This window comes from Pipistrellus hanaki (genome assembly GCF_964339955.1).
Source record: "Pipistrellus hanaki genome assembly, chromosome: 15".
In the NCBI taxonomy this organism is placed as follows: Eukaryota; Metazoa; Chordata; class Mammalia; order Chiroptera; family Vespertilionidae; genus Pipistrellus; species Pipistrellus hanaki.
This window is the reverse complement of record NC_140517.1, coordinates 44,191,102-44,205,457: the sequence shown is the minus strand read 5'-3', so window position 1 is coordinate 44,205,457 and position 14,356 is coordinate 44,191,102. Positions and strand designations below refer to the sequence as shown.

General features: G+C 53.6%; 1 protein-coding gene across 4 annotated transcripts in view; it reads left to right on the top strand.

The window, feature by feature from the left end:
* The window catches only part of PRKD2 (protein kinase D2), a 33,695-nt gene that overhangs the window by 1,985 nt on the left and 17,354 nt on the right, over nt 1-14,356 (top strand). For 3 of the 4 annotated variants that reach the window (XM_084905812.1, XM_084905813.1, XM_084905811.1), the window contains exons 3-8: nt 1,562-1,700; nt 5,791-5,922; nt 9,892-10,046; nt 10,146-10,365; nt 12,865-12,942; nt 13,032-13,179. In XM_084905812.1, coding sequence (XP_084761938.1) covers nt 1,562-1,700; nt 5,791-5,922; nt 9,892-10,046; nt 10,146-10,365; nt 12,865-12,942; nt 13,032-13,179 — 872 coding nt within the window. Of the gene's footprint in view, nt 1-1,561; nt 1,701-4,986; nt 5,134-5,790; nt 5,923-9,891; nt 10,047-10,145; nt 10,366-12,864; nt 12,943-13,031; nt 13,180-14,356 lie in introns of those variants that run through there. The other variant, XM_084905814.1, reaches the window with a different exon arrangement.

Sequence of the window (14,356 nt, the reverse complement as noted above, 5' to 3'; positions counted from 1 at the left end):
TGGCAAATGTGTTCTCCCATGTAGTGGGGTTGTTGTGTGAATTCTAGACTGCCAAGATGTCAGCGCGTTACCGAATTCTAAACGGGAATATGCTACTGTAGGGGACTGGCTTCCTCTGATAGGAAGCATCCAGACCAGGGGTCTTCAAACTACGGCCCGCGGGCCACATGCAGCCCCCAGGGGAGTCTGATCCTGCCCACCAGGTTTTTTGGGCAGTGAGCGCAGCCGAGGTGTTACAGTAGGAATTAGTAGTTCATATAGTCCGGCCCTCCAGCTCTCTGAGGGACCGTGATCTGGCCCCCACTTTAAAAAGTTTGAGGACCCCTGATCCAGGCGTTAGAATCCTAGCTCGTTGGAACATTAGCATCCTGGGTTGTTGGGATCCTTCGATGCTAAGATGTTCAGCTACTCGAGTCCTGGTTTGTCAGACTCTGAGGACAGTAAAATGCTAGCCCAGTGGTCGTCGAGGTTGTTGAAAATCCTGAAAGCGATCGTGAGACTGTGCTAGACTCTGGCATGTCTGTTCTTCCGAGAAGGTAGGCGAGTGAGAACCCTCACACCTCGGGATGTCAGAATCCTCTGGCCCCTGGAAATGAGTTCTCTGGGCTTCAGAGAGACCTCTGCGCTGGGGCCACGTCCCCCGTTTTACAGACAAGAGCTTAGAGACAGACTTCCCGGGCAGTCAGGGCCCAGGCGGCGGGTCCCCTTGGACCCTCTCCCGGGGGGGCAAGAGCAGATAGGACTTCCTTTGCCCCCCTCTACCCGCCACATCCCTTCCCCAAAAAAAACTAGCAGCCCCAGCTCCACGCCCAGCTGAGCCTGCTCTTTGGGAACCCGGCTGGGGAGGACAGGCTGCCCTGGGGTGGATGCTGTGAGCAGTGCTCAGGCTTCACCCCACTCCCCCAGGCCTCGCCCCGGTTTACTCTCTGCCCTCCCCGTCCAGGTGTGGGCGGGCCCCTCTCCTTCCTTCCAGCCGCCCCACCTGGGCCGTTTCACTTTCCGTTCCACCGGCTTTCATTTCCTGCCCCCCCTTCCCAAAACTGGGGACCGGGACACCTGGGGCCTTTGGCCTCTGGGTGGGGAGCACCCTCCACCTTCAGCTCCCTGAAGCCCTGGCCACCCCCAGCCCCCACCCCCAGGAGTCCTCCCGCCCCTCCTCTCAGCCTCTCAGCGCGCCCTGCCCAGCCGCTGGGCCTGGAGCCAGGTAACAGGACAATGGATCCAGGAAGGAAGCTGTGGGGGGGGGGGGGGGGAGATTGAGGGGGAAGCGGCCTAAGGAAAGGGGTGCTCCCTCAGACACCCACCCCACCCCGATCTCCGGGAAAGTCGAGGTGCCTTCCCACCCCGGGGCGCCCATCCCGCCGCCACCCTCTGGCCCGCGCGCTCCCCGCGCACCTGGGCCCCGCACCCGCCGGCGGGGCCGGGCCGGGAGGGGAGGGAGCGGCAGGAAGCCAGGGCTGCGGGGTCCCCGCGTTTCCGGGGGAAACGAGCCGGCCCTGCCCCTGGGAGGGTCCCAGGCCGCTGCTTTCCTGACGCCCCCCCTCCCCGCCCCGCCTCCCAGTTCCCCGAGTGCGGCTTCTACGGCCTCTACGACAAGATCCTGCTGTTCAAACATGACCCCGCGTCCGCCAACCTCCTGCAGCTGGTGCGCTCGGCCGGCGACATCCAGGAAGGCGACCTGGTGGAGGTGGTGCTGTCCGGTGAGGGCCCGGCTCGCCCGGGGCGGGGCCCCTGAGGGTGTGGAGGGGAGGTGGGCCCCGAAAACGGGCTCTTTATTTATTTTATTTATTTATTTTTGAGACAAATTAGAATGATTTTATACAAAATACATTGCATCTCACACACCAGGAATCTGTTGAAAACTTGCTCTTTAAAAGTCCGGAGCCCGTGGTTCTCAGCTTCTGCTCCGGAATGGGTCTGTAATATTTTTTAGAAAATTAATATAATTTTTAAAATATATATATATATATATATTTTTATTTTATTTTTTTGATTTTTTTACAGAGAGGAAGGGAGAGAGATAGAGAGCTAGAAACGTCGATGAGAGAGAAACACCGACCAGCTGCCTCTTGCCCGCAACCAACCTACATGCCCCTGACCGGAATTGAACCTGGGACCTTTCAGTCTGCAGACCGACGCTCTACCACTGCGCCAAACCGGTTTCGGCAATTTTTTAAATGATATATTTTATTGATTTTTTTCACAGAGAGGAAAGGAGAGGGATAGAGAGTTAGAAACATCCATCAGCTGCCTCCTGCACACCTCCTACCAGGGATGTGCCCGCAACCAAGGTACATGGCCTTGACCGGAATCGAACCCGGGACCCTTCAGTCCACAGGCCGACGCTCTATCCACTGAGCCACACCGGTTTGGGAAGGGGTCCGTGTATCGTTGTGCGCTTGCACTGTGGAGTTCGCTGAACATGAACCATCCACAGCAACGCTTTCCCCAGACCCAATGCTGAGAGAGAGAAGCCAGACACCGGGCCCCGTTCTGTGTAATTCCGTTGGCTTCTAATGCCACTACGCTGTGTATGGTATTAGAAGCCGAGAGGGAAGAGGGAGTTGGGGGTGGGGGGCACGAGGGAGCTTTCTGGGGCCTGGGGGAGACTTCCATCGACCCCCCCCTCTGGGGGGGAGGGGCTGGTGACACTGTGTGTCCCGTTTGGCAGTTCACAGAGCGTGCGCTTCTGTGTCCTTTCTGGCCAGAAGCTAGAGGTGGATGTGAAGTTCAAAGTGTCTTGATGCCCAGGCCTCCTTCCCAGGGAAATGCTAAATGCAGCCGGACTCTGCAAGGCGTGAGGTGCCCCTGGCACCTGCATTTTCAGCCAGAATCGAGTCCACCCCCTGGCCATCCCCACGCTACTGATGGGCACACTGTCTGTGACAGTTAGTGACCCTTGGTTCTTTCAGGAAGGGAGGGGGGGTGGCGGTATCTGCCTTATTCATGGCTGCATCCCCCCCCTCCTGCCCCCCTCCACACACACACTGCCCCTTGCGTGCTGCAGAGCTCAGTGCAATTTGGATTTAATCCCCTTACAACCTTATTCAGGTTTTAACTGCCCTCCCTCATAGAGACTAGCACCGCTTAGATTTTTAAAAAAATATGTTTTTTATTGATTTCAGAGAGGAAGGGAGAGGGAGAGATAGGAAACATCAATGATGAGAGAATCATCGATCGGTTGCCTCCTGCATGCCACCCACCGGGAATGTGCCTGCAACCCAGGTACACGCCCTTGACCGGAATCGAACCTGGGACCTTCCAGGCCACAGGCCGACGCTCTATCTGCTGAGCCAAACCGGCCAGGGCCATGAATTCATCTCTTCACACTGCCCTCCTTACTCTCTTTGTCCCAGCCAAGTTTGCCTGCCCCTGTCCCTGGAACAGACCCAAACGCCCTCCTACCACAGGGCCTTTGCACCTGCTGCTCTGGATGCCTGGAATGCTGCCCCATCTCGCCTTCTCCTCGTTAGCTCCTCCTCGTTATTAGGAGCTCGGCTTAAATGCCGTTTCCTCCCTTGTCCAAGATTTCCTGGTTTACGTGTGTGTTTACGTTTCGTGTCTGTCTCCCCAAAAGAATGCCAGCCCCTTGAGAGCAGGGTGTAAATCCCTCTTATTTATAGTTTTATCTTGAGTGTGTAAATAGTGCTTGACTCACAGAAGACAGTCTCCCCTTTCTGTTGCAATCACACAAAGAAAAATAGTCGGCTGGGACTTGGGGGGTGGGGAGGGCAAACGAGACTTAGTCCCAAAATGAAACCTCTGAGATAACAGCTAACCTCCATGGAGCACTTCCTTTGTGCCGAGCACTGTTTTAAGAGCTTTCCGTATATTCCTTCCACCCTTCAAGAACCTGTATGGAGATACCGTTATGATTCTAGAATGTTCTTTCATAGACACCTGCGTAGCTCAGATCCTACCTCCTTCAGGCCTTCACCTTAACGTCACCTCGCAGGGGCCTTGCCTGACCACCCGTTCCAATTTGTACCTCTTGCACCTTCCCTGCTTAATTTTTCTCCTAAGCACTTTCTGACATCTAACCAGCTATATATTTTATTACTTAAGGTTTTCAGAGAGGCAGAGAGTCTGGTGCTAAAAGCATGAACTCTGGAGCCACACTGGCCTGGGTTTGACCGTGAGTTCTAGCTGTGTGACTTTAGACAAGTTGCCTAACCTCTCTGTGCTCCAGCCTCCTCAAACAGGGAATGGGGACCGTGACAGGATGTACCTGACAGTCCTGAGAGGCCTAAATTCATTAGTGGTGGTTCTGTGGTGTTGTTTTTTTTTTTAAATTATTTATTTTGATTGATTTGAGAAAGAGGGAGACACACAGAGAGAGAAAGAGATAGACAGACAGACAGAGTCAGAGAAACAAAGCTCTAAGCAACTAAGCCACACCCGCCAAGGCTAAAATCATTCTGTTTATTTATTTATTTATTTTAAATATATTTTTATTGATTTTTTACAGAGGGAAAGGGAGAGAGAGTTAGAAACATCGATGAGAGAGAAACATCATTTAACTGCCTCCTGCACGCCCCTCCCCCCCTACTGGGGATGTGCCCTCAACCAAGGTACATGCCCTTGACCAGAATCGAACCTGGGACCCTTAAGTCAGGGCTTCATTCACTTTTGAAAGTACTTAGTGCAGTGCCTGGCATAGAGTAACCGCTGGGCTGGGTGGTGTTTCTTTTCTTTACGCTGCCTGCTGCCCTCACTAGAGGCTAGGCAGGGATTCTGTCTGAGGTGCTATCCCTATTGCTTAGGACATTTTAAAGATGAAAACACTGAGGTACACAGGTGTTTGTTTTTTCCTCTTGATGGTCAGGCTCTACCCCAGACCAAATAGATCAGAAACTCTGAGGGTGGGGCCCAGGCATCTTTATCTTTTTATTTAAAATTTTTAATTGTGGTGAAATATGCATAAAGTAAAATGCACCATCATAACCATTTAAAAAAAATTTTTTGTTGTCGTTAATCCTCACACTAGGACACTTTTCCACTGATTTTTAGAGAGTGGGAGGAAGGGGGAGAGACAGAGAGAGAGAGAAACATCGATGTGAGAGAGACACATGGATGGATTGCCTCCTGCATGTGGCCCCCGAGGGTGCCTTGGATCAGCCTGCAAACCTCGAGGTACGTGCCCTTGACCAGAATCAAACCCGGACCCTTCAGTCCGCAGGCCAATACCCTATCCACTGAGCCCAACTGGCTAGGGCCATATAACCATTTTTCAGTCTACCTTTCAGTAGTTTTAATTACATTCACATTGTTGTGCAACCAATCCCCAGAACTGTCTTCATCTTGCAAAACTGGAATCTTATACCCATTCATCAACTCCCTCCCCCTTCTCCCAGTCCTGACATAAGCACATAGCTGCTTTGCCCAGTGGTGGAGCTGGGGTATGAATCCAGGTAGAATGTAATATGTGAGTAAATGAAGGAAGGAAGGAACAATTAAACCTTGCAGCTGGGCCCAGCCGGTGTGGATCAGTGGTTGAACCAGGAGGTCACGGAGATTCCGGGTCATGGCATAAACCCTGGTTGAAGGTTCCACCTCTCAGTGGGGGGCATGCTGGAGGCAGATGATCAATTTCTCTCTCGTCACTGATGTTTCTATCTCTCTCTCCCTCTTCCTTCTTCTCTGCAATCAATAAAAATATATTTTGAAAAGATCCTAAAAACAAAAAAACCTTGCACTGTAAGGGGAGGATTGTAAGAAGCCCGGGAACGCGGGGGCTGACATGGCCTCCGCTGGCCCCGGCTCAACCATCGCCCTCCCTGCCGCCCGCAGCCTCGGCCACCTTCGAGGACATCCAGATCCGCCCGCACGCGCTCACGGTGCACTCCTACCGCGCGCCCGCCTTCTGCGACCACTGCGGCGAGATGCTCTTCGGGCTGGTGCGGCAGGGCCTCAAGTGCGACGGTGAGAGGCGGGGCTGGGGCAAGGGGCGGGGCCTGGGGCGGGGAGCGCGGGGCAGGGGCGGGGCGCAGGGCAGGGGCGGGGCATGAGGTGGGGCGCAGGCCAGGGGCGGGGTCTGAGGGGAGCGCGGGTTAGGGGGCGGGGCCCGGGGCGGGGCGCAGACCCGGGGGCGGGGCCTGCTCAGAGTGCAGGTCTGGGGGCGGAGCCTGAGGTGGGGGGCGGGGGGCGGGGCCCGGGGCGGAGCGCAGGCCTGGGGCGGGGCCTGCTTAGAGTGCAGGTCTGGGAGCGGAGCCTGAGGTGGGGAGCGCGGGTCAGGGGGCGGGGCCCGGGACGGAGCGCAGGCCTGGGGCGGGGCCTGAGGCGGGTCGCGGGGCCTGGGGCAGGGCGCAGGCCAGGGGCGGGGCCTGGGGCGGGGCGCGGGCCAGGGGGCGGGGCCTGGGGCGGAGCGCAGGTTAGGGGCTGGGCTCGGAGGGAGAGGTCTGGGCTCGAGCCGGAGCTGGAGGAGGAGCTGGGGATGGGGCCAAGAGGCGGGTCTTGAGCGGAGGGTGGGCGGCGGCTGGGGTGGGGAACAAAAAGAGGCGTTCACAGGGAAAAGGCGGAGCCTGTATCCTAGAGGGATCTGCTGGATAACAGCCAGTAGGGACTTTTGGAAGGAAGGAGTTTTAGCCAACTCCTAATCCGTAGGGCAGCCTGGGTCAGCAAGGGCAGCTGGAACTCAGGCAGAAGCTGACGCTGCCATCCACAGGCAGAAGCCCTTCCTCTGGGAAGGCTCAACTCTGCTTTCTAAACCTTTCAGCCCAGATGAACTACCAGGTTAGTGGTTGGCAAACTCATCAGTCCACAGAGCCAAATGTCAACAGTACAACGACTGAAACTTCTTTGGAGAACCACATTTTTTAAACTTAAACTCCTTCTAACGCCACTTCTTCAAAATGGAATGGCCCAGGCCGTGGCATTGTGTGGAAGAGCCACACTCAAGGGGACAAAGAGCTACATGTGGCTCTCGAGCTGCAGTTTGCTGACCGCAGCACTAGGGTAATCTTTCTCACTTAAAGCCCGCTGATTGTGGACCTGAATCACATCTTTTTTTTTTTTTTTAATATATTTTATTGATTTTTTACAGAGAGGAAGGGAGAGGGATAGAGAGAAATGAGGGAAAATCATTGATCAGCTGCCTCTTGCACACCCCCTACTGGGGATGTGCCCGCAACCAACATACATACCCTTGACCGGAATCGAACCTGGGACCTTCCAGTCCGCAGGCCGATGCTCTATCCACTGAGCCAAACCGGCTTCGGCCTGAATCACATCTTATAAACTACGACACAGCAACACCTCGATGAGTGATTGAGTAACGGGGGTGCTGACCGCCGGAGCCCGCCCGTCCCCCTGGCACCTCAGTCGGCTAGGGCTGCCATAGCAGAATACCTCTGCTGAGTGGCTTCAGCAGCAGACTCGTGCTTCTCACGGCTCCAGAGCTGGAAAGTGTAAGATCGAGGTTCCCGTGGGGCTTGTTTCCTGGGAGGACTCTTCTTAGCTTGCAGATGGCTACCATCTCACCACGCGCTCGCTAAGCGTGTGAAGAGGGGGCAGTTCTGAAGTGTCTCCCTTTATATAAGGACCCATCTCATCAAATCAGGGCCCCACCCTACTACCCCATTTCACCTTAAGGCCCCATCTCCAGATGCGGTTACGGTGCAGGTTAGGGCTTCACCATGTGAATTGGGGGTGGGGACCCACAGATATTCCGTCTGCAGCAAGCACCCATACACATCTCCTTAAACAGTGGTCGGCAAACTGCGGCTCACGAGCCACACACGGCTCTGTGGCCTGTTGATTTTTTAGCAAAGGCCAGCTGAGGAGTACCCTAATTAAGTTAACAACAAGGTACCTACCTCTATAGTTTAAGTTTAAAGAATGTGGCTCTCCATCGGCTTGGGGACTGAAAGGTCCCGGGTTCGATTCCGGTCAAGGGCATGTACCTTGGTTGCGGGCATATCCCCAGTTGGGGGTGTGCAAGAGGCAGCTGATCGATGACTCTCTCTCATCGATGTTTCTAACTCTCTATCTCTCTCCCTTCCTCTCTGTACAAAATCAATAAAATATAATTTTAAAAATATATAAATTTAAAAAAAAAGAATGTGGCTCTCAAAAGAAATTTCAATCGTTGTACTATTGATATTTGGCTCTGTTGGCTAATGAGTTTGCCGACCACTGCCTTAAACCGTACATACTTAAAAAAAAAAAAAGGAACACCATGCTCCTTTAGCCAAGATGTCTTAAGGTTACGCCCAAATGTCCCTTCCCTCTTGGATGCTTCTGAGTGAGAATGTGGAGGTCTCGCCCTTCTGCATCTGAAGCCCACCTCGCCCGCCTGGGCTCTGCTCCACACGGAGGACGGGGACCGTCCACTCTGCGCTGACCACCTGCTGCTCCGTCCGCGTGCCGGCTTCGTGGTGGCCGAGCTCACGTGGAAACCCGGAGTCTCTGATAACCTGTGCTCCAGGGGGCCAGCAGCATCGACCACAGTTGTTATCATGCAGCCCTGAGTACATGGCGGCGTTATGTAAGGGCTTGGACCGATAGCCGCGGCAGGCCTGCAGAAAATGGACTCCGTGCCTTCAAAGCTGCTGTCAATATGGCCGTCATCCACACATCGCATCTAACTCTTCATGCCTTGGCATCTGTAACCTTCCTAATGGCACAACCTGGCATCACCAGATTCGGGGGGTGGGGGGGGGAGCGGGCTGTTGTGTTTTTGTCATCAGATTCTAATGGGCAATCCTGGCATGGACTTCCGTGACCCAGCTGCACAGATGGTGGCCCAAGTTCATATGGTTCCAAAAGAGGCCAAATGACCGCACTGAAGGCCTCTGACACCTTCCCGCTGCCTTTGGGAGTCTGATTGTACCGTGGCATTCATATTGGGAGTCGTGGGTGAGATTCTGAGATTCCATTCAGCGTTCGCGAGGCCCAGCCCGGGAAGTGGGTCCTGTAGGCGAAGGCCCTTTGCCATCCTCAAGCTCTCCTCCACCGGCCGACAATGTTCCTCCAGTGCGCGTGCGCCTGTGCAGCGAGTCCCAGGCAGTTCCTGCCCGATGGGGAGCCACCTGCCCGGATGGGGAGCCGCCTGCCGGGACGGGGAGCCGCCTGCCCGGATGGGGAGCCGCTGAGCTGGCAGGTCCGCCAGGCAATCGCCCAGGAGACAGGCTTCACGGAGCCCCTGCAAGGCACTACCAGGGGCTGCAGGGACACCCTTCAGGACAGCCAGCCGTCCGGAATCACGTGGGATCACCGGAGACAGATGCGAGCGAGGGCTCAGGAAGCCCCCGGTGGAAACCACACGCTGGGTCTGATGCTTTCATGAAGGACGATTTAAAAACAATTTTTTTTGAGAGAGAAAGCAATAACAAAGTCCTGCTTCCACCTGATCGGATACAACCGTCCTGAGTACAGCTGAAAGCATGCTAACGCCTTCTTCCCCGGAGGACGGCGTGTGTGCTGAGGCCCCGTGGTGTGCATGCCACGATGCACAGCTAGTTACCACCCGCATCTTATGTTAGGTGACAAGGGGACAGGAGAGGGGAGAAACACAGCATTTGATGCACACACACACACACACATCCATCAGAGGAGGAGGAAATGGCTAGGATTCTATTATAGCTCCCGTTTCTGCAGGGGGTCCCTTCCTTCTGCTCCCCAATCCGCGCTCTCTGCCTCCGCCAGCACCTCCCCTGCTTGAGGTGCTTTGCCTGGTGGAATGGCCCACACCTTCATTTCTGAAAGTTCTGGGGCTCTCCTGCCTGTTTTTTTTTTTTTTTTTTAGATTTCCATAGACTTTAATTACACACTAGGTGTCCTGAGGGATGCTCAGTGCTCCAGATCTGAAGAAAAGGAGAAGGCGGGGTGGGAGGGGAGTTGAGAGCCAGGGCAGTGCAGGCCGCGTCTCTGACCCTCTGGCGCCCCCCGCAGGCTGCGGACTGAACTACCACAAGCGCTGCGCCTTCAGCATCCCCAACAACTGCAGCGGGGCCCGCAAGCGGCGCCTGTCCTCCACGTCCCTGGCCAGCGGCCACTCGCTGCGCCTCAGCACCTCGGACTCCCTGCCCTGCACGGCGGATGAGCTGGTGAGGGGCAGGGGCTGGGCAGGGGGGTGGCTGGGGGTGACAAGGCTCGGGCGTAGGGCCACGCACTGAGGTGTCGCTGCCGCCCTCACTGATCCTTAGAGCCGCAGCACCACGGAGCTCCTGCCTCGCCGCCCGCCCTCGTCCTCCTCCTCGTCCGCCTCCTCCTACACCGGCCGCCCCATCGAGCTGGACAAGATGCTGCTCTCCAAGGTCAAGGTGCCGCATACCTTCCTCATCCACAGCTACACGCGGCCCACGGTCTGCCAGGCCTGCAAGAAGCTTCTCAAGGGCCTCTTCCGCCAGGGCCTGCAGTGCAAAGGTCAGGGAGTAGAGGGTTAGGGGCATGGGGGGAGGGGGGCACAGACAGGGTGGGAACCCCCGCCCCACACGCTCTCAGAAGCTTAGGGTCTCCGTTGGGCTTGTGGCATTCTGGAACCCTAGAATCTGGGAACCCTAGGACCTTAGAAAGCTAGACTCACAAGACAGCATGGCATTCTGAAAACTGTAGAACTAGAGAATTCTAGAATCAGAACCGTAGACACCTAGGATTCAAGAATTCTGGATCGTAGAATTCAGCTAAAGCAGCCACTGGATTTTAGATAGATCCTAGAACTGCCAAATTGTAGATTCTCAAAATGTTAGAACTTTATTTTATTTTTTTAATATATATTTTATTGATTTTTTTTTTTTTTTTTTTTTTTTTACAGAGAGGAAGGGAGAGAGATAGAGAGCTAGAAACATCGATGAGAGAGAAACATCCATCAGCTGCCTCCTGCACACCCCACACTGCGGATGTGCTTGAAACCAAGGTGCTTGAAATCAAGGATGTGCTTGATTCCCTTGACTGGAATCGAACCTGCGACCCTTTAGCCCGCAGTCCGACACTCTATCCACTGAGCCAAACCGGTTTCGGCAAAATGTTAGAACTTTAGAACCATAGGATTTGAGAGTAACAGAGGCCTACAACCATCAAATTTGAGTTCTTAGAAGTAGAACCGTAGAACCATGGAGTCTTAGGGGTCTAGAACTCCGGAATGTTGAGTTCAAATTCTAGAACACCAGGGATCTAGACAGGTAAAAACGTAGAGCCACCCAATTCTAAAATTCACTGGAACAATCAAATGCTAGAATCTCGGATGTTGAGAGCCGAAGAGCAGTAGTAACATTAAGTTTTAGAATCTTGGATGCACAGAAACCTTGGAATCACCTGCTTCTGGAGGCTTAGAAATCCAGAACCGTAGAACTCGGGTCCCTGTCAAACCTTGGCCATCAAGGAGTCTCAGTAATCTAGAGCCAGAGATGTGGTGTTGGGGTCTAGAAACTTGGACATTGAACTCGCGGGGTGGGGGGTGGGGGGTGGGGATGTCCTGGAAATCTGGAACACAGAACCTTAGAAAATAGGTAATTTTTTTTTTACCAAATTCTAGAACCTCTGGTGTATAGCTCCCTAGAGCCTTATACTAATCACATTCTAGATCAGTGGTTCTCCACCTTCCTCATGCTGCGACCCTTTAATACAGTTCCTCATGTTGTGGTGACCCCCAACCATAACATTATTATTATTATGATTATTTTAAATATATATTTTATTGATTTTTTTTACAGAGAGGAAGAGAGAGATAGTGAGTTAGAAACATCGATGAGAGAGTCATCCATCAGCTGCCTCTTGCACACCCCCCACTAGGGATATGCCCGTAACCAAGGTACATGCCCTTGACCAGAATCGAACCTGGGACCTTTCAGTCCGCAGGCCGACGCTCTATCCACTGAGCCAAACCGGTTTCAACCATAAAATTATTTTTGTTGCTACTTCGTAGCTGTAATTTTGCTACTGTTAATGAATCGCGATGTAAATATCTGTGTTTTCCGAGGTTCTTAGGCGACCCTGCTAGCGGTTCGCGACCCACAGGTTGAGAACCGCTGCTCTAGAGCAATGGTGCTCAACCAAGGACAGTGTTACACACACACACACACACACACACACACACACACACCCTGGGATGTTGAGAGACATTTTGCTTATCACACAGGGATAGTGCAACCGTAATCTAGTGGGGAGAAGTCAGGGGTGTGCTAAACATCCTAGGGTGCACAGGACAGCCCCCCACCCCCACCCCCCAACAAGAAATGAGCCAGCCCCAAATGTTCATGGTGCCAAAGGCTGAGAAACCCTGCCCTCGAGTGTTCCAAGTCTAGAATCCCAGAATGCTAGATCCGGCTACATTCCAGAGTTTTACTAGTCCAGGGTAACGGGTAGCTCTGGCTTCTTTCGGGAATTTTTTCCTTTGCATTTGAATTTTTTATATTTTTTATATTTTTATTTTTTAAATATATTTTATTGATTTTTTATAGAGAGGAAGAGAGAGGGATAGAGAGTTAGAAACATCGATGAGAGAGAATCATCGACCAGCTGCCTCTTGCACACTCCCTACTGGGGATGTGCCCGCAACCAAGGTACATGCCCTTGACCGGAATCGAACCCGGGACCTTTCAGTCCCCAAGCCGACGCTCTATCCATTGAGCCAAACTGGTCTTGGCTGCATTTGAATTTTTTTTTTTTTTTTAGTTTCAATATCATATACGTTGTTTGAACATCGGATGCTCAGAGCCACAGCACTTGGTCTGCTACACCGCCCCCCTCCCCCCTGTTTGCTCTCATCTCTCCATCGTTGGAGAGACTCGCTCCAAAGGGGGACAGCCACGGATGGAAGGGGCAGCCAGTCTCCTGCCCAAGCAGCAAGAGCAGCGTCTCTGAGACGGGTGGTTAGGGGTCAGAGTCAGCCCTTCAGTGACCTCTCTTCCCTCTCCCTCCCCCCAGACTGCAAGTTCAACTGCCACAAGCGCTGTGCCACCCGTGTCCCCAACGACTGCCTGGGAGAGGTGCTCATCAACGGAGGTGAGGGGCTGCGGGCTGAGCCGGCAGGAGCTGGGCCAGACCGGGGCGGCGGTGGGGGGGGGGGCCCTCTGATGCCCTGTCCCCCTCAGACGTGCCGATGGAGGAGGCCACGGACTTCAGCGAGGCCGACAAGAGCATGGATGAGTCCGACGACTCCGGCATCATCCCAGGCTCCCACTCGGAAAACGCCCTCCACCCCAGCGAGGAGGAGGAAGCCGAGGGGGGCAAGGCCCAGAGGTACCCAGGGACCCCCTGGGCATGCCCTCCCCATCTCTGCAATGGGGTACCGTCACCTCTACCCGAAAATTACCCAGGTTCCCGAGGCAGAGCTTCTTCAGTGCCCACACTTCACTTCCCAACTTCACACTTTTTCCTAACTTGCATTTTTAAAAAATATTAATTTAAAAAAATATATATATTTTTTTAATTTTTAAAAAAATATATTTTATTGCCGGGACCGGTTTGGCTCAGTGGATAGAGCGTCGGCCTGCGGACTGAAAGGTCCCGGGTTCGATTCCGGTCAAGGGCATGTACCTTGGTTGCAGGCACATCCCCAGTAGGGGGCGTGCAGGAGGCAACTGATCGATGATTCTCATCGATGTTTCTAACTCTCTATCCCTCTCTCTTCCTCTCTGTGAAAAATCAATAAAATATATTTAAAATATATATATATATATATATATATATATATATATATATATATAATTGATTTTTTTACAGAGAAAAAGGGAGAGGGGATAGAAAGTTAGAAACATCGATGAGAGAGAAACATCGATCAGCTGCCTCCTGCACGCCCCCCACTGGGGATATGCCCGCAACCAAGGTACATGTCCTTGACCGGAATCGAACCCGGGACCTTTCAGTCCACAGGCTTGGCTCTATCCACTTTGGCTCTATCCACTGAGCCAAACTGGTTTCGGCTAGGGCTAATTTTTAAATATATTTTTATTGATTTCAGAGAGGAAATAAGAGGGAGGGAGAGATAGAAACATCAATGATGAGAGAGAATCATTGATCGGCTGCCTCTCTCACGCCCCACACTGGGGATCCAGCCCGCAACCCGGGCCTGCGCCCTGACTGGGAATCAAACCATGACCTCTTGGTTCATAGGTCAACACACTCAACCCCTGAGCCATGCTGGCTGGGCCTGATGTACATTTTTAACACGTTTTCATAGAAGCATGTTGTAATTTACGTGATTTGTTTAGGAACCGGTAACACGGCCATTGAAATCCCCCCACTCCCTGCCTCCCGCACACCTGGCTGCAGGGTCCCTGGGCTCCGTGGGAATTAGCACCGTGAGGGCCACCGAGGGCCAAGCACCGGGCTCAGCCCCTCGGAGAGGTTTCCACACCTCAGCACCCCTCTGGGGGGAGAAACGGAGGCATGAAGAGCTGGGTTACTTACCAGGCAG